This window comes from Oreochromis niloticus, linkage group LG2 (genome assembly GCF_001858045.2).
Source record: "Oreochromis niloticus isolate F11D_XX linkage group LG2, O_niloticus_UMD_NMBU, whole genome shotgun sequence".
Taxonomy (NCBI): Eukaryota; Metazoa; Chordata; class Actinopteri; order Cichliformes; family Cichlidae; genus Oreochromis; species Oreochromis niloticus.
In genome coordinates this window covers 29,484,088-29,507,401 of record NC_031966.2, presented here as the reverse complement: position 1 = coordinate 29,507,401, position 23,314 = coordinate 29,484,088, and the positions used below count along the sequence as shown (strand labels likewise).

At 39.4% G+C, this 23,314-nt stretch overlaps 2 protein-coding genes across 4 annotated transcripts; one reads left to right on the top strand and one right to left on the bottom strand.

Annotated features, from left to right (window-relative positions):
• The first annotated feature begins 471 nt into the window (after positions 1–471).
• faf2 (Fas associated factor family member 2) lies at positions 472–6,694 on the top strand. The gene is made up of 11 exons (XM_003445851.5): positions 472–623; positions 1,468–1,536; positions 1,634–1,768; positions 2,081–2,157; positions 2,255–2,393; positions 2,498–2,583; positions 2,804–2,895; positions 3,625–3,802; positions 4,771–4,942; positions 5,030–5,173; positions 5,435–6,694. Exons 1-11 carry the CDS (start codon positions 561–563, stop codon positions 5,615–5,617), a joined length of 1,338 nt encoding a protein of 445 aa, XP_003445899.1. The 5' UTR covers positions 472–560; the 3' UTR covers positions 5,618–6,694.
• Positions 6,695–6,871: 177 nt separating this feature from the next.
• On the bottom strand, positions 6,872–21,010 carry rnf44 (ring finger protein 44). 3 transcript variants are annotated; one of them, XM_005467956.4, is made up of 11 exons: positions 20,715–21,010; positions 16,177–16,369; positions 15,771–15,993; positions 15,369–15,536; positions 14,779–14,952; positions 14,497–14,658; positions 12,389–12,504; positions 11,568–11,655; positions 11,194–11,315; positions 11,010–11,109; positions 6,872–10,913 (listed from the first exon to the last, which is right to left on the bottom strand). In XM_005467956.4, the coding sequence occupies exons 2-11, from the start codon at positions 16,281–16,283 to the stop codon at positions 10,851–10,853; spliced, it is 1,323 nt and encodes a 440-aa protein (XP_005468013.1). In that variant the 5' UTR covers positions 16,284–16,369; positions 20,715–21,010; the 3' UTR covers positions 6,872–10,850. The 3 variants fall into 3 exon arrangements, with proteins under 3 accessions (XP_005468013.1, XP_005468012.1, XP_005468015.1); XM_005467955.4 differs by lacking the exon at positions 20,715–21,010 and adding an exon at positions 19,127–19,967; XM_005467958.4 differs by lacking the exon at positions 20,715–21,010 and adding an exon at positions 19,127–19,961 and having other exon boundaries at positions 15,417–15,536.
• Positions 21,011–23,314: the final 2,304 nt, after the last annotated feature.

Genomic DNA, 23,314 nt, shown 5'->3' with positions numbered 1-23,314 from the left:
GAACACAGTTGAATGTGCCATGCACAAATGAAGGTTAAAGCTCAATCATGCAAAGAAGAGCCATATGTGAACATGATCCGGAGACAGCACCTTCTTCATTGCGCCAAATTACATTTTAAATGGCAAAGCAGCAAGCTGTTCTGTGATGAATTGAAATTTGAAGTTTGTTTTGGAAAACATGGACCCGGGGTCCTTCAGACTAAGGAGAAGAGCGACCATCTGACCTGTTATTGTGCATTAGTGCATATGGAATTGGCTGAGTTATTACTGTACTGCACATCAGTGGTATTTGTTGATGAAGAAGTCAGTGAATTTTAGTATTTTATGAACAAATAAATGGAATAAAGCTTGGGTAAATGAACATTTTTGTACTTTTGATTGGTTTTGTGCTTTTCCTTTTAATGGAAAGCAAAAACTTCTTTCATGGGTGCCATAATGAGGAGCTCAAATACATCCACACCGCTAGGTGGCAGCAGCTCGCGTAGCTCGTGCCTGCATGGCTGGAATCAGGAAAAGACAGTTGACGTTGTTAGGCCTTGCTAGATGATTGGCGAGGTAAGATGGCGGCGCCAGAGGAGCCAGAATTATCCCAGGCGCAGACTGAAAAACTCCTCCAATTTCAGGTAGACAGCTGATTTTCCGCCTCAACTCGTGTCCGTTTGAGATCTCGCGTGGCGATGCTCTGTCGTCGATAGTAACAGGGTGTGAACATAGTGGGGGCCACATGTTTCAACGCTTTTTTGCACAGTCAACTTCGATAACGTTACCCCCAGTCCTCACCCGTCAACTTGAGTCAGAGCTAACGTTAGCGAAGCTAGCGAACACTAGCTAGGCTGGCTAACAAGTTAGCAGCTTTAAACGTTTATATATTTGTCTCACGGCTCTCACGCGGGTATAAACACTCCAGCTAGGTCAGTCAGTTCCACCATTACCTATTGTTTAATGTCATTTTTGACTGAACGTCAACTTGGGCTGAGGCTAGCTTTTCATTGACGCTCCCTACATAACACTTGCTGAGTTAACATTAGCACAGCTGTCACTGAAGTTTCTGAGCCACACAATAGTTGTAGCTACGCGAAGTCACTCAGTCATTATATGATAATAAACCCAATACATGCGATATTGCTCCATCTCCATCTGTAGCCTGCTCTAGCTTTCTTTGGCCGTTGGTAAGCTAACTGTTGGAACCACTTGAATTAACATTACATACCATCGTGCTTTGTTCTCTAGATGATTTATCTTATTTTCGAGGTCAAATTCCTCCCCAAACCCTGTTAAAGGACACTAAATAAGATAGGCGATTCAGGCTATTATTGTGTCATTGTTGCTCATTCTTAATGAAGAATTTGTGAGAGATAATCCAAAGCTTAGAGACGACAATTTTCTTCTTTTATAGTCCACCTATAGTCCATAATGGTCGTTTTAATCTTTCGGGTTTTTTGTTTGTTTGTTGTTGTTTTTTAATAGGATTTAACCGGTTTGGAATCAATGGACCAATGTCGTCGAACATTAGAGCAGCACAATTGGAACATAGAGGTACAGGAGACATGCTTTTTTATGATTTTCTTATTGACTTAATATACATATGACTACTGAAATAAGAACAATTGGCTTAAAAATGTGTTTATTTCAGGCTGCAGTACAAGACAGGCTTAACGAGCAGGAAGGAGTGCCCAGTGTGTTTAACCCTCCACCATCCAGACCACTTCAGGTCAATACAGCAGATCATAGAGTATATAGTTACATCGTGTCAAGGCCACAACCCAGGGTAGGTCTGGAGACTCGTATGTCTATTGTTTCACTATACAAAAATGGCATACTAGATTCTGGTTTGCTGGTCTTTGGAACTGTTGCACATGCCTCACCTGTTTCTCTTGGAAATAGTGCTACTTATATGCTGTGTGTAATAATATGTGCAACAAATATTAAGTCTAAGTGATTTTGTAGTTTTTAGTTGTAGTTTTAATCGAAACCCTGTGGGCTCGCCTTTTGAGTGTGATAGAAAATCAATAGATAGAAAATCTCTCATCTTGACACTGTTTAAGGTGTAATGGATGGTGTTTCTGGTGTTTCTTTTCAGGGGTTACTAGGATGGAGTTACTATTTGATAATGCTACCTTTCAGATTTACATATTACACACTTCTGGACATATTCAGGTAATTAGAGCCTTTTGATTTTTAACTCACAGTTGCTGCATAAAGCAATTATGCAATTTCTGATTGCAACTATTATATAAAACATTTTTGTTCCAAGGCTCGCCCTGCGGTTCATCAGGCCTGATCCTCGTGGTCGTGTGACAGACCCCGTTGGAGACGTTGTGTCTTTCATTCATAGTTTTGAGGAGAAGTATGGGCAGGCACACCCTGTCTTTTACCAGGGAACATACAGCCAGGTGAGAACATGTATATGGATGATAAAAGTATATTTTGATTTCTGATGTGATGTAAAGACAGCCAAAAAAGATAAAACCGCTTTTGCTTATTGTGATACTTGTAGGCACTGAATGATGCCAAAAGGGAGCTCCGCTACCTATTAGTGTACCTTCACGGAGACGATCATCAAGACACTGACGAGTTTTGCCGGTATTGTTTTTGTTTTTATGCCCACATCACCTGTAGCCACTATAGGTCCCATACTGCCTGATGCATGTGTTGTACAGTTACTAGTGTACAGGTACATCTGCTTGCTTTTTGCTGCATGATGTAAAGGCACATCCTTTCTTTATTAACAATTAATTAACAATTTATTTGTTTGTTACACATGAAAAACATGTTTTTATGTTCCTGATTTGTCACATTCCAGCTCCACATTATGTACGGAAGAGGTCATTACCTTCCTCAACACACGAATGCTCTTTTGGGCATGTTCAACAAGCAAGCCCGAGGGCTACAGAGGTATGCATGTTTGTTGCTTATTACTGAGTTGCTGTGATAAATGGAGAAGAAAAAGTATAAAAAAAGGTCGAAGTATTTGAAAGTGAGGAAGTGTCCCTCCTTGTCTTTGACTTAAAGAATGATAAGAAAAGCGAGCACCATCTTTGTTGTGTGGAGGCGGTTTAGTTGTAATAAAAACACGCTCAGTTTGAATTTATTCATTAGCAGGCTTTTCTACCCATCTATAAAACATCCACGTGCAGTTTTATTGCACATGGATGTTTTATAGGTGGGTAGAGCATATAGCAAATCATAACAAGCCAGTCGTGGCTTTCAGACATGCACATAGTTTGGGTTTTGTACAAGTTTGTGTTCTCCTTTAAGACTGTTCTTACCCTAATCCAAGTTTAATGGAATTTTGGTCTGGAAAGCATAAATGTATCAACAGACAGGAGGCAGTTATGTGGTTTATCATCATTAATGGGGACGTTGTTTCTAGAAACGGTCACATGCTGAGTCTGTAATGTCATTTTTGATGCTTTGAGAAGACACAAAATTCCTTTTATTGCTTTGAGCTGGCAGTTGAGGGTTTAAAACCTAATTTGAATAGAAATGATTTGCCTGTAAGCTGCCACATGTTCGACGAGGTAGGATTTGTTTGTCCATTTGTGCTTGGTGTGAACTGACTTTTAATTAACATGTAGTGTCACTGTTACTACAGGTGACTTGACAGTGTAATTTCTTTTTAAGTGTCCCAAGCGTTGCGAGAGAACACCTACCCGTTCCTGGCCATGATAATGCTGAAAGATCGCAAGATGACCGTGGTGGGCAGGCTCGAGGGTCTCATTCAGCCAGAGGACCTTATCAACCAGCTGACATTCATCATGGATGCTAACCAAACATATCTAATGTCAGAGCGCCTTGAACGGTACAGAAAATTGATTAACTAACACTGACTTGCATGACTTTAAAAGATCTTCTCGACACTTAAAAAAACCCATTATAATTTGGGGTCTTTGCCTTCATTAAACAGTGTAGTCCTGGAGACTGGACAGGAAATGAGAGAGAGAGAGTAAAGGGCTCTGGGTTGGATTCAAACCTAAGTCGCTGTATTCAGCCTTGTGACATATGGTTGTCCATTCACCCCGTGAGCAAAACTGCTCCCTGTTCTCTGTTTATGTTTAACTTTAATTGTGTGATAGTTTTGATTGAAGTGTAACCATCACAAATTATTTCATCACTTTCTTTCCCCTGATTACTGAAAGCAAAACTGACCATTGTGATCCTTGTGAAAAAAGATAATCATCATCGTAAAAGCTAATCGAAGCCCCATGGGCTCGCCTTTTGAGTGCTGATTGGTTGTTTGCCAGCCGTCAGTCACTGGTGTGTGAAGTACTTCTGCCTTAGGCCTAGTCCACACATACACTAATATTTCTTTTAAAAAACTGTTTCCCCTTTCTCAAATAAGTGTGCTCATGAGAATCCAAAAACACAACTTAGATGTTGTTCAGAGCATGCCCAACCAGCAGGAGGTGACATAACCCTAAAATATAATGTTAACACAGAGAAGTGTGCACATATTTTTGCCTTAGAAGGTTTTCCAAAGGTCAGTTTTGTTAGTAGATGAATGAAAATGGAAAAGTTCAATTTCTGAAAAATACCCATGTTTGTATTGGTAGGAGGCCCATATTGTTTAATTTAATTGAGGTGCAAGGACAGGACACAAGGCTTATTTAATGACCACAGCATTGTTGGCATGGACAGTGATGTGTAGATGTGGTAGTTAGAGATATAGACATGGCTGGCATTTGCGGATATGCACAAAAACAATAGTATATCATTCACTGCTTAATGCCACACTTCGTGTTGGATAAAGACGTCACCTTTTTGTTTCAGCGAGGAGAGGAACCAGACCCAAGTGCTAAGGCAGCAGCAGGATGAGGCCTATCTGGTTTCGCTCCGTGCCGACCAGGAGAAGGAACGAAAGAAAAGGGAGGAGCAGGAGCAGAAGAGGCAAGAGGAGGAGAAGGTCCGACAGAGTGCTCTTGCTGAAGAGCGGAGACGACGAGTGAGTCCTGTTTTGCATTTATGGAAATAAGAGATTTTTTTTTGTGTTTGCATTCTGAGTTTCTGATTAATGTTGTCACTTTTCCAGACACTTGAAGAGGAGAAGGAGAGGAAGTCGGAATGTCTTCCTCCAGAGCCTCTTGCAGATGATCCTGAAAGTGTCAAAATAGTGTTCAAGCTGCCCAACGATACACGAGTAGAGAGGCGATTCCTGTTTGGTCAGTCTCTGACGGTGAGCATCACTCGGTTGTACACTCCCATTTGCCCTTGGTTGATTTATCTACTTTTAATAATTGTTTTGGCAAAGTGTCAGGTTTCTAGTAAATGATGTTGTGTAGCCACATGGTTTAGCTTCCTTATTTGGTTTTCTCATCTAATTGCAGTCTTGATTCAGATGTCAACAAATTCATTTTTACATAATTTCATGTTATTAGAAAAAGTTTCTTCTCGTTTCATTATGAAAAGGCGTCATTTTGTTATTTTTCTTTCACAGGTAATACACGATTTCCTATTCTCTTTGAAAGAAACTCCAGAGAAGTTTCAGATAGTTACAAACTTCCCTCGCCGAGTCTTGCCCTGCCTTCCCACTGAAGAGCAGCCCAACCCACCCACGCTGAAAGAGGCAGGACTCAGCCGCTCCGAGGTGCTTTTTGTTCAGGACCTTACGGACGATTAATAGATAACATACCTCTTCTACAGCGAGGAAACATTTTCCTCTGACACCAACCCATCCTTTTTTTTTCTTTTTTCTTATTTTGTTCAATGGCCATTATGCATAAGGGATCATTGAGATAAAACCCTAACCTGGAAAAAAAAATTAAACCACCCTACATCTAGTCCTTGTTTGGTTGTGTTTACAGGGTTCCCAATAGCCTGGAAAGTCTTGAATTTTATCAAATAAATATTTCTTGAAGTCCTTCCTTGAGCTCATCTTTATGTGTGGACAGAGTTTGATTTCCATCACTTGTACTTGCCCCCAGTTAATTTGTGTTCTTTCACACCAGTATTTGTTGCAGCAACAGATTTAATCATCTACTGAAATGTTCTGAAACAGCACAATAGCTTTGTGCAACACCATAACCATAACCCAGAGTAGTTCATTTGTGGGCATCTGACCCACCAGAATGTGATAATAGTTACCTTGAGGATGCAGAATGGAGATTTCTATGATGGTGTGTTTCCTTAGTTAACTCCTTTTTTAAAAAAAAAAGATTTTGGTCAAAGTTTTGATGTCTGATCCTTGTCATCATTCAACATCCTTTCGCCTTGAGTTTATGTTTCCCTCACACTGACTAATGAGCACAACAAAATCGGTCTGAGTTGGGTTTGTTACCGCTGTGATTGTTAATCCATGTGGTTTGAAGAACAAATGTACCTACTTCAGGGAGCAGGTTAGTGGTTTTGGACTTTGAGGATAAATGGGAACCCTGTTATAAATGAGCCATGACCTGTACATAAGTTAGCTATTTAAAATCCCTAAATTTACCATATGTTTTGTTTGACTCCTATGTGTCATGAAATGACCAAATGCAGATTGGTTACTATGTAAAGCAGACTGCCGCAAGCTCATGAAGTTCAAAGATACATTATTTAACAAGAAGCCACAGCTTTTACATGTGGCTTTATCTAGTATAGTGCGAGTCTGCTCATAGTGTGCCTGTGGTTACTCATAGATGCCTGTTCGCCTGTAACATCTAAATGGGCTCATGTAAAGATGTAATTTTCCAACTATAAATTAAAAACATTTTAAAAACGTGGGTTTATTGAGAATGTACAACACTTGCATGCAGTGATGAGATCATATTTCTCTCTTCTTTGTTTTTTTTTTTTTTTAGGATAACCGGATATTATTTAAAGTACAATGAGCCATGTATCTCTTCCCCCCCCCCTTTTTTAAAACCTTGAATAGCGAGTCAGATGACAGTTGTGATATTGGTATACATCATACATTTATTAGTGAACAACCCTCTCAAATCAGCCACAACAATTAAAAAAAAAAATATGATTGCACTACTTGGTAAAGCATAACTAGCAACTTTCATTTAAAAAAAGTACAAATCTTAAAAATTTCAAACAGTATACAGATGTATATATATAATACACTAACTAGTTATGTTAAATGCTACAAACAATATGATTCCAATGGAATGAAAAATTATAACATTAATAAGAACCATTTCCTATATATAATATATATTAGTTGTTTTCTCCCCCTCCCACCCGCCCCAATACAAACATGGAAAAAATGAGGTAACTGTAAATGTGCAAGTACCAAAGCAAAATATCTGCCTAACACAGAACACATGCCCCTGGCTCTGTTGGTGGGTGGGTAGTCTGGTGTTCAGGCGAGGGCCCCTAGAGGCCAAGGAGAGTAAGAACAGTAAACCACTATCCCACCACAGCAAAAAAAGAAAAGAAAAAATCATTGGTAAACAATAAATGGCGTCTACTGAGCAATCGATCACAAATCCTAAATAAATTTTAGCTGCTTATTGGAACACAGTTTTCCACCACACAAGCTGTGAGATTATTCAATAACTCTTAACAGAAAGACTACAAGACTCTATTCTCAATTGTCGTTAAAATTACTTCATTACCTAGGCCTTAATGGGAGGTTCTTTTTAATTAATAGGGTAACTGGATATTGTCAATTAAATATTTACTCCAAAAAGAACAGTGCTAACATTAACATGAATTAAGGTAATCTATATGTGAACAATATATTTTTAAGATATTGATACACTGAGAGCAAGAGCCTGATAGGCAGGTACAGTACTACACTGAAATAAGTATGACAACACTTTCTTTTTTTTCCTTTTTTCTTTTTTTAAATCCCTTAAACTATATTGGTTTTCACTTACATTGTTTAGGGGTATTGGTATAACATGCTTTAAGAATACATGGGATCCATGACAAACTATTGCATTCACGCAAGTGAGTTTTCATACCTAAAAGCAGAACATCTAGCACCTTTTCACTATGGCTTTTGATAAACTACAGTAGTTTCAGAGCATGTAATTTTCAGTCGTTAGGGCAAGAACAGTAACACAATGTATGTAAGAATTTCTGGATTCAAGACCAGTCTTTTTTTTTTTTCTTCTTCTTCTTTTCTATAAAATGAAGTTAGCGCAATAAAATCTTGTAGTCATTCAGTTCTATTACAAATGTGTGCAGTACAATGCATGGCAGTTATCAGCTGAGCGTTAAGATCCAAACCCCCAGAACCCGAAGCCAACTAGAGCTAGAAATCAGTTGGGATCTGGTTGACAAGCATGCATATTGTGCACCATTAAATAGGTCCCCACCAGATTTTGAGAGATCCTCCGATATAACACTTGTTTTTACTTTTTTTTTCTTCTTCTTCTTTTTTTTTAAAGTCATGCAAAACACCTCTGAAATAGATCTGGGAGTGAATTAGGTAGGATAGTGTGCACTGTGGCACGTTTAGAAATGGGATCACAACCGCTATGTCTCAACATATGGTTTGAGTACAAGAACAAAAGTCAAACAGGTTTGAATAATACACTTGTAAATGAGTTGCAGTGTACATTGCCTCTTTTCAGTGAATATTATTAACATATTTACTGATCTTTTTTTCTTGCATGCCTGTCTTTAAATGATGTAATATCTACTATTTCAGACAAAACAATATTATAATTGATTACATTAAATTATTTATGGTCTGAGGAAAATGACCAAACTAAATTCAGATATACCCTTTTCATGGCATCCTTTCCATCTGAAATGGACTGTTCTCCTTTATTTTTATATACCGAGAGGCCCTGAGTGATTTTTTTTAAACTTACAATATATGCCAGCGAATAGATATGTACACATAGGTTAATTCTCAAAGCTGTGGGTTTAACTCATTAAATGGCTTTTTTTCTCTTGAAGGTGGCACACATCAACGACTCACATTCACGTAAGAAACAAAATTAAAAGGAAAAAAAAGGCAAGATCCCTTTACACATAAAAGCAAAGGTTAAAACTGCCTGTTAGTGCTTAGTGGGGCAGTTAGGAGGCAAGAGAGAATTAAAAGCAAAAGTTCATTTGTTGCTCTTTTCCCTCCCACCCCTAATAGATCCTGTTTTCTTTTTTTAGCATCAACACAAGCAGGGAACTAGAAGTCAAACAGTGTTTCTACACTACTGAACACTCCAGCTCTGTGTCATTTGGAGCCCGCTCTGATCACTGTAGAGCTGGTGGAGTGTCATCAGTGACTTCTACAAGGTTTTGTCAACATTCTTCTGTCTTCAAACGTTTATCTAAAAGCATTCACACTGAAGCTATACATACAGTTGCTCTTTTACAACACCATTACCATGGCCTAAGACAATGACCTGACCGAGTTACCAGATTATAACACTTACACAAACATTGTTAGTGCTCTGTTTCCTTCAATGCATTTTCTCTAGAACGTAAAACCAATAAATAAACCTTAAAAAAAAAAGGAAATAAAACAGCATACTTTCAAAACAAGTGGAAATGACATAGTATTTTCAGGATTAGTAACAGGTTTGTGCTTGTCAAGGTCATAAAAAGGCAGATCTGAAATCTTCAACAGTAGGCTATATATGTATATAGGATTTGGCTCACAAACAATGAAATAAAAAGCCCAGTCTTCCTAAAAGGGGAAGAAAAATGTTCATTTAAAACTCACCACTCACTGCACATATTGCTTTCTGCACAGGCCTCCAGAGCACTATGGCATCAGCATACCCCTCAGAAGAGTGCTCCCATACATTAAATACACAGTCATGGTGTAAATCACATGCTAAGTCTTCTCTCATGGCGCTTTCTGAACAAGCAAGCAGTTCTTTTAGTATGCTTCTTTGTCTCTTCTATTTCTTTAAAATTTGATAATTTTGGTGGCAATGCTTGATTAAAATATTGCTAGTCTGAATCAACAGTTCATGCAAATCCTAGCATGCTGCCCTGTATCCAGTGGTTACACAATGCATTGGCTCTGTGAACAGGACAAACATACACGCACAATATGCACACACGCGTACACACTTTGCCAGAGGAACAATGCTGATGTGGAGGGTGGATGAAGCACTTGTGCAGTTATGCCGGATGACCTCGAAAAGACGCAGTCCATTAATCTACGACTGCTTTTTGTACAGATCCGTGTTCCAGAGTGGATTATCTGGGGTAGAGGATACCCCATGGTTGCAGTCCATAAACCTCAGGTTTAACAGAATCTGCACTGAACCACAGCAAGTCACACTTTCACAATAGCATTGGCAAAAAAATAAAAACTAAAATAAAAACAAACAAACAAAAAAACAACCCTAAAAACAAATAATGGATAAAACCGTTAAAAGGATCAATACATTATTGCAGAACATACATTATTAACAAGTCAATTTGCCCAACACCTACACAAACATGCATCTATGATGGTTAGGCGTCGCCTCCAAACACAGATACCCATGTTGAAGTACTCCTATTATTTTTCTGCTAATTGCACAAGGTGTCCAGCCATCATTCTCCAGGCTTCCAACTCACCTCTTCCAAAGCAGGACCCCCACTTTTCACAAACGCCCCAACCAAATCCACCAAATTTAAAAGAAACCCTGTAAACAAAAGCAGCAAATAATGCATTGTAGGGAAAAATCTTTGGAATCTGCAACGAGGGGGCAGAGAAAGAACTGGCTGGCGATCCCAGAACTCTGGCTATAGGCTGCGATAGGCAGTGGGTTTCATGTGACTCGGGCAATGAAGCACAGCAGAGGTACAACAGGCTCCAGAAACAATCCTGGATTGCTTTTTATTTAGGAAGGGGCAGGAGTAGTGGGTTGGTAAGCTATAATTACTGGAGGACGCAGGGCAGGTGGCAGGTGTCCCCAGCTTTGGGGCAGACTCTGGTGTGTGCAGCTTTCCAGTTCAGCACTCAGAGACAGTTCTCACTCCACCTCCCGGTGTACGTCCGAGGCATCGGCTCGGCAGATAGGACAAGTGCGATTGGTCTGAAAGCCAAACAACACTCAGTGTAAAGACAAAGTCTTCTAAACAAAGTGCTAAAAATATGCCTTTTAAAAAGGTTTAAGCAGACATCCGCTTACCTTTAACCACTTATCCACACACTTGGCGTGGAATTCGTGGTTACACGGTAATACCCGAAGTAGCTGCCTACACTCAAAGTCACTAAAGCACACAACACACCTGAGGGGATGGAGGGGACTGGTTAGTATCATGTAGCCAATCTACACTTACTGAATCCTACTGAAAAGTGGGAGATGATCTTACAGCGTTTGTTCAGATAGATGATTCTCTGAGTTGAATCTATAGGACGGAAGTTGCTCTATATCTGCTTTTGTGAGTCCTCGTGGTTTTGCTTCACCCAACCTCTCTGCCAGATTCAGTAATGCCTAAAATGAGAGAGACGGAAATGATGTTGATGTTCTTGGTGTTCCCTCTAGGTTTTTAATTCACATATAGAAATGAAAATTTTATTTTATAGGTGTTTTTCAGCACTTGTACATGAAGTCAGAATTCAAGAACAATGAGCGCTATGAGCTTGTACTACTGCAACCCCTTGGTATGTACCCTCAAATCATTGTGGAAACAAGTTTATATGTGACTTAAATTTGTGTTTTCCAGCAATTAACAAATTCACTAACTTCATAGTTCTCCATCTCCACATCATCCACATCCAGGTCTAAACTGATGGCTGGGCCCACTGCTGTTGGAGGCACAGGAAGCATTGACCTGAGCAGACAAAGACACGGAGACAACAGGTGTAAGAAAGAATTGAACCCAAACACATCATCTCTCCTTGACAAAAGGCAGCACATGCCCTGCAAATACTAGCACTGAGTGGCAACTACATTTAATCTCCATTTATTTTTAGACAGCAGAGATTCAAAAGTCATCATCATCAATATCCACATAGTTTTAAAGAGGTTATGAAACACTAAACATATTCCCGTTTGAGTGCAGCTAGCCAAACAATGTAGAGCCACTTACAGCTAAAGAGTAAGTGGGTGAACATGGATATTATATCCTCGGTTTCTCAACATAAAAAACATTGTTGCAGTCAGAGGCAGCTGATTTTTATTTTTAGTGTTGCTAGTTTCCTCTGAGTTATCAATTCTGTCACTAGTTAGCTAATATAAACGAATTTAAGTCTATTAACCACAACCAACCAACCACATGACGTCACACTCTGTACTGACAGAAGATGGCGCTAAACATGTTTTTAAAACTAGGCACTTGTTTCTGAAATCCAGCTTCACAGAGTTGCATCTATGTCAGTTTTTGAGAGCAGGGCTCCTTTATATGTGTAGCATTTCATGTCCCCTTTAACCCTAATGTTGCTGCAGTCAATCATCAAGCCTATGCACTAAAATCGGTGTAATCAGGCAGTTTTTATTTTTAAAAAAGTATATGATTAAAACTGCAATATTTCATCAAGAGGTGTGCTTTTCCTGCAGATACTCACAGGAAGTAAGGGAGGAAGCCTGGGTAGTAAGATGGGGGAGGAGGAGGTGGGGGGAGCGGCTGCTGCAACCGGTATCTCTGTCCACTCATTCGCCGGGGCAGCATGTGTGGATATGGCTGCAGAAAGACACACAGTGTCAAACAATTCAGTGTTTAAAGTTGTACTTTTTCCTCCATTTTACCTCCAAATGACAGCAAATTCAGTATTCATGTTTTACGGAAATTAATTTTCATGCTTTGAAGTTGATGTAAGGCAACATTTGAAACAGCTGGAACAGAATGAGATCAGCTACTTTTAAGCACAGTAATAATATTACATTTTCTGTGTCAAATAAATAGGGAGCCAATTATTAAAATTTGCAAGTAATGTGCCTAAAACTGCTGATTATTCAGAGAAATAATTCTCATACCGGTCACAAACGTGAATCACATGAATTACTGCACAGTGCAAAACAGTTGAGCTACATCCCATTTCTTTATATTTCACTAGATTACTTTATTAAAATGTGCAAACATATGTTGAAAAAAACCAATTTGTACAATTCTAACAAGCTTGAAAGTCAATATTTGTTTGTAGTTACAGTGCATATCGTGAGTTAATATCTGACAGTACTTTTCTCTGTTCATAGTTCCATCAGTTGACAAGATTATCAACACCACAGGCTCAAATGCTGCCCCAAATCACAACAGGGCTTCCACTGTGTTCTACAGATTGATGTAGACACTCACTGTACTGCTACTCTCCTGACCTCCTCTGTACATATTATACCAAATCTTTCAAATTTGGGTTCATCACTCCATATGACCTGTTGCCACTGATTTTCAGTCCAGTTCTTGTGTAATTTGGCATACCTCTGTTTTTCCTCCCCATTTCGCTTCCTTAAGAATGGCTTCTTGACAGCCATCCTCCCACTGACACCACTTCTGATGACGCTTATGTAGATGGATCAACTGAAGGGCCAGATGCGTCTCTCAGGTGTCTGTTCTTTGCTTTTCCCTATTTCTTAAGGACACAACTTTCAGACACTGTTCATCTGCTGCAGATAGTTTTTTAGGCATGACACTTTTTCTGTCCTCCAATTGCCCTTAATTTTTAAGGACACACTGGACAATATGTCAAGAAATGCCAAATGTTCAACTAATAGCTCTTTGCATCTTGTTGGCACAAGTGCTATTTTATGCCTGTCAAACTGTGTTTTCATTCTGCAATAGGCTGCTAGTAACAAAATAGCTAAAGATAAATTTAAAATTGGTTCTTTGCCAAGTTTTCTATTGTGTGTACTGAGTTAGGTATTTTCCTTATGCTTTAATGTTTCATAGGTCAAAAAAACCCAAACTCATCTGAAAATGGTCAGGTACAAGGAATGGACTGAAAACAAGTGAAAAAGGAGCAACTTTGAAAGACCTACAGAAAGTCTGGCTCCTGAGAGTTGACTCAAGACATTGCACAGTAGGAGGAGGAGAAACAAGAAAATACAACTTACAAATGTGTGCAAAAATGTGCTCAGTATTTCAAAAACTCAAAAAGGATTGTTTCAGTTCAGACTGTTATATGAACACAATGTGTCTATTTTTTCATATATACATGAACACATTGTAACCAGAATAAGTATTACTACTTTAGATTGAGATTTCTAACTTCAATTTCACACCTCAAAAATCTTAATTTTCTGCGAAGCTTCTGGCATACTTAAATGCATCAGTGTGTGTGTGCCTACTCAGATTAGAGCACACTGGTGTGTGGATTTGAGATGCTTTCCGTGCTCTCTGCTCAACCCAAAACCTTCAGGGCATGCCAAAAACTGGGAGATCTTTCAGTGGATTCATATTTTCAAAGTGGGAAAAAAGTTTTTTCTAAACAGACAAGTTTGTTATAACTCAACCAGAATTTACCACGCATTTACCAACTACTGACTTTATCTTGACTTATAAATATAGCTGGTAGAGGCAAAAAGTACATAGCGTTCAATCAAGAGAATGTAACCCTGGGACATTGGAAGGACTCATCCAACTGTTTGCAGCAGTAAAGCTAACACTAATGTTAGTTCCCTGAAAAATAGAGCTCCAGCTGTTAATCTGTTTAACTGCGTGAGTCACAGGCTGTCTTACCACTCCAAAGGGAAGCTCCTGATGCAGAGGCTCTTGAGGAAGATACTGAAGGGGTAAAGAAGGAGGCAGCGCTGGTGGGTGATGAGAGGGAGGGTAGGAGAAGGTGCCTAATGGGTGCTGGTCCCCTCTTAGGTCAACTTCATTGTCTACCCTCTGTAGAGGCTGCCAGGAGACAGATAAGGTCAGCATCGGGTCGAACATGCAGACCAACCAACAAGTGACAATATTCTCTCTTTTTCTACCTTTTTATTACAGAACAAATATATACAGTGCAGCACTCACCATGCGTGGGTGCTGAGGCTGTAAAGGGACAAACTGGCTCAAAGGAGTAAGGTGCGGTGGCTGGTGGGGTGGTACAGATGGGGTTGGGTGCAATACAAAATGTTCGCTGGAGATCAGGGGTGGGAAGGCTTGATAAGACACCGGTATATGCTGCATGGTACATGCCTGTATGAGCTGAGGAGAGAAAACACCACAAGAACAAACATTTAAGTCAATTTAGAATCAAACCCAGTATTTTGAATAAGCCTCCACTTAACCAAAGCAAATTTGCTCCTTATATTCACAATAATGCAGCTATAATGAAAGCGTGTAGTGAATAGAAGCAATGTGCTGCATAAAGCCACACCACTGACATTACCACGACACCAGTTTGCTTAATAACAGTTAAAAAAACAAACAAACAAAAAAATTACTTAAATATGCCAAAAATCTTATTTCACGCAGCGTGACTCATTTTTATGCTAACATGAACACTAAATTACAAATCCAAGAATCTTGTTTGCTAATCATGAACAGTGACAGATTGCATGGCTGTTATGGCGTGCTACATGGATGCCACTGACATTTGGGCTCTTCCTTTTCAAACTCACAGGAGGAGGAAGGCAGCAGAGCAGAGAGAGCTGTCCGCTGAACATTACCGAGCATGCTGGGAGCTGCTGAGTGTTGCACCCTGGAAGGGGTTGCCCGGTGTGCATGGGAAATCCGTGGGTCGTCACCGTCGTAACAGTGTATGATATAGGAACCGATCCCTGGTGCATCTTTTAAGGGAACAAAGTAAGGGGGCAAGATGAGGCAAAAAAACAGATGTCTGTCTGTTAAAAATTTATTACACATTAACCGACAACACACTTAAAATAATCTATTACTGTGAATACATCCGGTTAGATAGCACAGCTTAACACATTTAGGACTAGGAAAGCGCTATACAAATACAGGCCATTTTACCATTTTACATTTAACAAATGGTAGAAACAAGTTACTCTCACTGTTACCTGGTCATGTAGATCCACCATGATGGGGCTCTGCTGGGGCAGGTGAGCAGCAGGGTGAAGCATGCGTGGTGCTGTGCTGGTGTGGCTGTACTGTCTGGATTCATCTAAAGGAACCTGTTGGTGGTGTTGGGAGAAAAGCAGATGATGGAAGTTCTCATCCTGGACTGGCGAAGTGTGCAGTACAGGTCTGTCTCGTCTCCCCCACTGGCGTCTTATTGGTGGGCTATATGTCCATATAGGGAAAAAAACAAAACAACAAGTGATTGCCACAAACATTGAGTACATTGTATGAAGGTATATGGTCTGAAATTGTTCTAGAAACCATTTGACATGCTTGATGCAAAACTACACTTCAAAATAACTCAAAACAACAATCCCAGAAGGAAAGACCGGGCTGAGAGTTTACCTTCTCCTGAGGTGCACTGGGGCGTTGCAGGGCTCTCCAAGGAACCTCCTCGGGTTTAAGGGGGCTGTTGGTGGCAGCCTATTTACTGCTATTTCCCATGGTCGCATTGGTGACGTCGTGCAGACGAGTCACGCTCTGGGAAAGGAAATTGTACAGTGGAGGCACTTGTATGTTGCCTCTGATTGTCTTAACCCTGCAAAAAAAACAACAACAACAACAAAAAATGCCAACTGACACATTAATAATCATGATTATGCTACAGTGCTTATTGCTGTGTCTATTAACTGAGCATGCACCAAGTGACGTTTATGGGTAGAAAATAAAACGCATATTAACCTTTTTAGGACCCCCTATGTAAGATTCACAAAGATTTCCAGGATCTTAACCCAAATTGGATTAAAAAAGAAGGCTAATAACAGGATCACTGACACTATCTGCACACTGTTTTAGTTAGATTAAATATGAAGCAAGAGCATTTTTATGAACTACCCTGTAAATTTCATAATACAAGTAACATAACAAGATATGTGACTTAAGAAAGTGTCTGTAACTTCATGTTTTACTAAGGCACAAGAGGATTTATTTGCTCCTGCTTTGTTTTAATGACCTCATGCAGGACTCAGAATTTATGAAAAATGAGCTAAAATACATTCACCCCAGGTCCCTTTATTTTAAGTGCTAAATTTAAAGGGAAAGCTAACATAGCAGGGTGTTGGGCCACCACGTGCACCTTTGGTGACCATTCTACAAGTCCCTGAAACAAATAGATTAATGGAAAACCATTCCCCTAAAAGATTTTCCCTCATCTGGTGTTTTGATGATTTTAGTGAGAGGGCTGTCTAACACGCATTCACTGTGTCGAGATCTAGTATTTGCAAAGGCCAAAGCTTATGAGTCATATCATTTTCATACTCAAACCATTCAGTGATCCTTGTGTCTATTGGATGTGGGCATTGTCAGGCTGGCAGCACAGTGTTTTTCCAGACTCAAAATGGGCCTTTGGTAGATAAGAAAGTTTGGTCCTCATACAACTAAGGCAACAAGTCTCTGTTACCTTAATTAACTGAGTTTTATGCATTTTGATTGCTTTTATACCCATTCGATAAACAAAAATGCAAATTGAAATGAGTAAATTCAAAAAGATCATATATTTTTATGACAGATTTATAACATATCTGATGATCGTTTTTGTGGTAAGAGGAGACAAAAAACCCTTTCTAGAGGGGTACAACAATTTTATTTTACAGTCGTTGGGGGTGGGCAATAACAAAACAGAAACACATGGTTGATATTCTGAGAAAGAAAAGTTCATTTTCAGATTTAATAAAATAAGATATAAGCAACAAAAAAAGCATTTTACTCTCTTTTTGTCAAGAAAATTCATCTTTATTTTGCAAGGCCAGATAAACCTCCACAACAGATTCCACCAGTTAATAGCAAATGTAACACACACACACACACAGTGTTGTGTGAGGAGGTGCAAAAGTAATCATCAATTTCACTGACACTTTTTGATGTCATTCTTGATGCTAAATAAATCAGTATGTTGTTCTCTTCTATATGGGCCCAATTCACAGCAACCTGGATTCTTCAGATAATACAGTGATTCTTGGTAAAACTGCCTGTCAAATCAGAGAGCAAATGCAGCTCTAATTTGATTTAGTCATCTACTAGTGTCTGTTGTGAGAGAGGTTGATCCAGCTTTCCAAAGTGAAGTGGTGTGGTTCCCAGACACACACAATTATTTTTCCTCATTAATTTCCAACTTAATCACATCAATGTAAGACTTTAAACTTGGATTGTTAGCCACTTTTTAAAAAATACCTAGAACTGTTCTATGCTTTCACAGGCACTGCCATCCGATCAAAAAGGTTTCATCCCAGAATAAAGGTTATTATTCTGGACAACTTTATATTGATTTTCAGCAGCCCTACCTTCCAAGTGAACAAGCAGAGCCAAAGAAAAAAATCATACCATCAGAATGCTCAGATCCCCTTAATTTAAAGTAAGGCTCAAGGTTCCTTTCCTTTCCCCCCTTCCCCTTTAATTTGCTACCAGGCTGTACACTAAAACTGACAATTTCTATAACTCATTTATACATTTTCAAATAAATATCACTTGGGCCAAAAAAAAAAAGAAATGTATAAAATAGTAAATTCTACACTACACCTCTTCTCTGAGAAGCCTCCTGTCTGATTCACTTACTGTTGTTTAGTCCGAGATGTGAAAATGTAACAAACACATCATGTTGTTAGTTACAGGTGCTTTACTGGGCTAACAGGAACTGGATAATTACATCCAGCGGTACTGCCACTAATAATAAATTGTTTAAAAAGCCAGGTCGATAATATACCGACTTTACTGCATTGTCTGTATTATACGTGTACATGACTTGAGTTTAAACTACAATGATGCAATATCAACAGTTAAGGAATGTGCAAGTGGCGGTATAATTGATGCGATTACATTGTGGGTGCTGATAAACAGGGGTCGCTGCAGCGCGCCTGAACAAAAACATGGAAAGCCATGTGCTCATAAGACAAAGCAACAACAAAAGATATGGTAGGTAAGCGGGTAAGCTCGATACTGTGCAGCTTGTGAGGCCACTGCACCACAACATAATTTCACAATGACATTATGTAAAAGCTCTACACGCATTGCTGCAAGATGAGAAACAATGGTATCGGGGCATCCACCAGTTCCTTATAACCAGGGCAAATCAGATGTCCCCTGCTGAAGGAGAACAGCTAACTTTAGACGAGCTAGGCTAACGCTTTGTCCAATACAGCAGCTGCTGCAAATAACGGTTGTTAGTTAGCATGCTATTACAAGATTCTGATAGATATTATTACAACTGCACAGCTAAACCCACATAACAATTCTATACCACAGACAGACACAAGTATTATTCAGCAATGAGTTTGGTCACAACACACTGCCCATATCTTACTTTTTTTTAGCTAGTCTGCTTGTTCGACGAGAAAGGGAGATGTCAGGTGTTTCAGCCTTCGAAATGTCGTGTCCCATCAAGTTATCCTTGCACGTAACCGCCTCTAAACGACCACCACCACCGGCAAAAAAAACCAACGTTAAAGGACTTTCAATCTTCTCTGTCCGACAGCTTTTTTGACACTGAGCCCGACGAAGCTGCTATTAGCTTGCTAAAGTTAGCCAGCTAGCACACGCTTTTAACAACTGCATAAGGAGTCCGTCTCTCCCCAGAAGCCGCTAAGATGGCCCGTCGGTTAACGGGAGCGTTTACCTGAGCAGGAAATACCGTTAATTGTGTAACAAAGACAACGTTAGCTACCATAAGACAGAAAACATTCCTTGGCGCGTGTATGTTCCTTGAAATGCATTGTTATGGCAAAACCACGCCTCCTTCGCCGAGCGGCCAATCAGCATACAACAAACACAGACGGCAGACATCCAGACAGTCTTAGCTACAATGTATCAAAACAAGCAGCTGCGCTTCTTACTTGTAGCTTATAAACAAAACGCCGCCGGAGGGGTCGCAGGGAAAGTAGTGCAGATGACCGGAAACATTCAATTAAGTGATGAGTTTAAGCGCAATTTTGAGTTTTTACACAATATTTTCAAGGATTTTTTTCAGAGACATATAGATTGACTAAAACCTATGATGGATTCATTTCTATTTGTTAAACTACCCACCAGTAAATACAGCAACCCCATCTCGACCTCCACATGTTGCTTACTCAATAATGCATTCACAGTAATTCATCAATATTCAGTGCCTGTACCGATCTGTTATTATTTGTCAGTGCGTATTGCTGACTTTTATTCTTATTTTTATTTATTTACTTATTTTACTCAAGTAGTAGGAAACACTAATTTCCATACGTCAGTTTTCCACTTTTCTCACTTTTCCTCACTTAAAAAAATCATTGAATATTTAGGATCAAATTACAATCAAACTTAGCCTACTAATATATTTTTTTTACTTTACTTTGTAGAGCACACTTTTTGAACTCAACAACAGCACTGTTGCACACAGTCTGTTTTGATTCTCATTGGAGGCCACAGTATCCTACTGTAGACTACCCAGCCGGTTATGTAATATTGCACTTGCATGATCAAGTCAGACATAATAAGGGTTTTTATGTTTCTGTTGGCCACTGAATGCAGCTGCAAAACATTTTACGTGATGCTGCACTTTAAGATTACCAAGCTTAAATGGGCTCACGGGCTACCTATTAGGCCCAATTTGTCCTGTAAGACTTAATAAATAATACAGGGCGTTTTGGGTGCTTCAAGGCACAGTACTGGAGCATTTCTGACATTTTGCATGCATTCGAAGGGTGCACCTAATGCAAAGCTGACTGGAGAGTGCAGTAGCCGTATGCAACATAGACTAAATGTAAACATTACAACATCGCACTCGGTAGCAGCAAAACAAGGAGGGGCTGGAGGTTGAGCAGGATGACAGCCCTAATAAGCCGTCTAACCATCTCCCGTAAATAAAAAGCAGCGCAAATCTTCAAAATTGAAAGCAAAAAGAAGAGGAGATGTGTCGTTACCTGATTGTTAATATGCAACCATCTAGTTATGACTGATATTTCCCTTGTAATGTTCACATCTCGTTAGGCTAAGTGCGGCATCCTGTGGTCAGCTGTTCCCGTGTGGAACATTCCGTGGATTTCACCACTGCTGTAAAAAAAAGGTGCTAAACATTACACTCTCACATTATCGGCAAGTTCTGTGTATATCTTGTGCGCATTTGTGGCTTGTCAGCCGTCGAGACTGATTCCGTTGGAGCCACCTTTTCGTTTTGGAAGTGGCAGTTCAGCCCCGTGTCTGTTTTGACTTTCTGCAGTTCCCTGTTACACCCCCATTTTTGCGTATTTCAAGAGCGGAGAGCACACGGCGCGCTGCCATTTTTACCGTAATGGACAGAAAAAAGTGTGCCAGTCTGACTAGGAAGTTCATAGTTTCCCTACATAAAGTGTTTTATTTGCATTCTTGGATTTGTGCGAAAAGGGGGGGAAAGACATCTTCACCACCTTATTGAAAAAGGTTAATTCAGTTTTTACATAACCTAAGAAATCTTAGCCTGGGGCAAGCAAAATTACCTATTTAAAGACTCACCCATCTTATATTTTCCTAGCAAAATGAATATAGGTGCAGCGATTTATTGAAACATGTTCAAACATACATGGAAATACAGGTTATAAGGCAAAAAAAGAGTTAGTGCAATTCTAACACTTTTGAGAGTCAGTATTTGTTTTGACCATCTTTATGCTTCCACGCAGCCTGAACTGTCTTAATAGTAATATCCTTTAGTAGTCTTCTACAGGCATCTTGAAAGACATTCATAGTTCTTGTTAGGATGTTAACTGCCTTTTGCGCAATTTCTTTCAAGATGATTCCGCACTACTTGAATAATGTTGAGATCTGGGCTCTGATTGATAGTGGTCCACTGTGTGTTTTTCTATCCAGCTATGCTTTTAGTGCAGTGAGAGTGTGTTTGGGATCATTGCCATGCTGACAAATAAGGCTGCTCTCAATCTGACAATATTGAACCATGATCTGTGTTTTAAAAGTGGCTGTAGACACTCTCCTGATCTCCTTTGTACATATTAATGATGATTTGAATAAATAAAATACAAATTAGGATTCATCAGTCCATAAGACCTGTTAGCACCTATTTCAGTCCAGTTCTTGTGTAAGAAGGCATACATTAGCTTTTTTCCCCCTGCTTCCTTCCCGTAAGAATGGCTTCTTGACAGCCACCCTTCTACTGACAGTATTTCTGATGAGACATGACTTTCATGTCCTGCTGAAGTTAGAAGATGACAAACAAACAAACAAAAACAAAATTCTTGAAAATTGTCAAGAAGAAGGACTGGACTAAGTGAAAATCAGCCAATGCCCATGGAAACGTTTGAAAGACCCTCATAAACCCTTGGGAACTTATTGCTCAAGACCATTTTAAACAACTATTAAGAAAGTCTGGCTTCTGGGAAGGAAAATATAAATGAATGAAAGGTGGCTTGATGTAGGAACTAAATAGCATGAAATATATATATATATATATATATATATATATATATTTCACCACTACTATGTATTAAAGCATATGCAAGGGTGGTTATGAAAGCAGGCATACATACATGATTCAGAACTGCCAAGTATTGCACAGGGGTCAAAAGTTGTATTAATATTTACTCAATTTATGACTCCATCTGTGGAAAGAGGAACCCTTTCACTTTCAAACTATGAGCCACTAGAGGGAGTATTTTACACTGAGCATGAGGCTTGTGTAGCCTGTTGTTCCCATTTGGTTTGGCTCCCTCCGATCATGTTTGCATGATTCAGAGCTCTCAGTCAATGCTTTAAAAAGAAAAAACAGGGGAGAAATCCCACCTATTAACCACAGAACAACACTGCTGGCTGACCTTGACCTCCAGTGCTCTGGCTGTTTCTTTATCACAACAACCTGCCAACCTGGGGCAGACTTCCAGATAACTCATATGTCTTTTCCCAGTGTCTTTTTGAATTTTAGTATTCCATTCACATTTTTTTCTTTCCCTCCCTATTGCATTAATCCCGGCAATTCTCACTGCATTCTCAGACTCCCCCCAGACGATTTTTTACCGGGACTTGAATGTAAAATTTGGTTGCACCTGATGTGAAAATATGTTGCAATTACAATAAAAATCCTTAAAAACACACACACTCACATCTGCACCTCTGCTAATCTCCGTACCAATTTCATCTTGTCTTGTTTTTTTGTTTGTCCCCAAGTGTTTTTTGTCTAAGTACCCTGAATTCACAGTTTGTCTTATTCTGTTTTTTTAAAAATAAAGTTATTAAAAACACACAATAAAACCAAATAAAACACACTGTAGTACATTGGTCTTGATTTGTTGAGGAGGAAACGAGAAGTCAGAAAAATGTGGGGGGGGAAAATAGGACACCATTCATCCAACAAGGAAGGTATCAAAGTAGGTCAAAAGAAAGGGTTGATTTGTCCAATTTTTATCAATACTCATATAATTTCCTAGAAGCCTGTCACTGCAAATCGATTTTTGTTGTTGTTTTGGAATTCAGTTATTCTCTTGTCCATTTTGTTACATAATCATATGCCTTAAATCATGATCTAGTTCGCAACATTTAT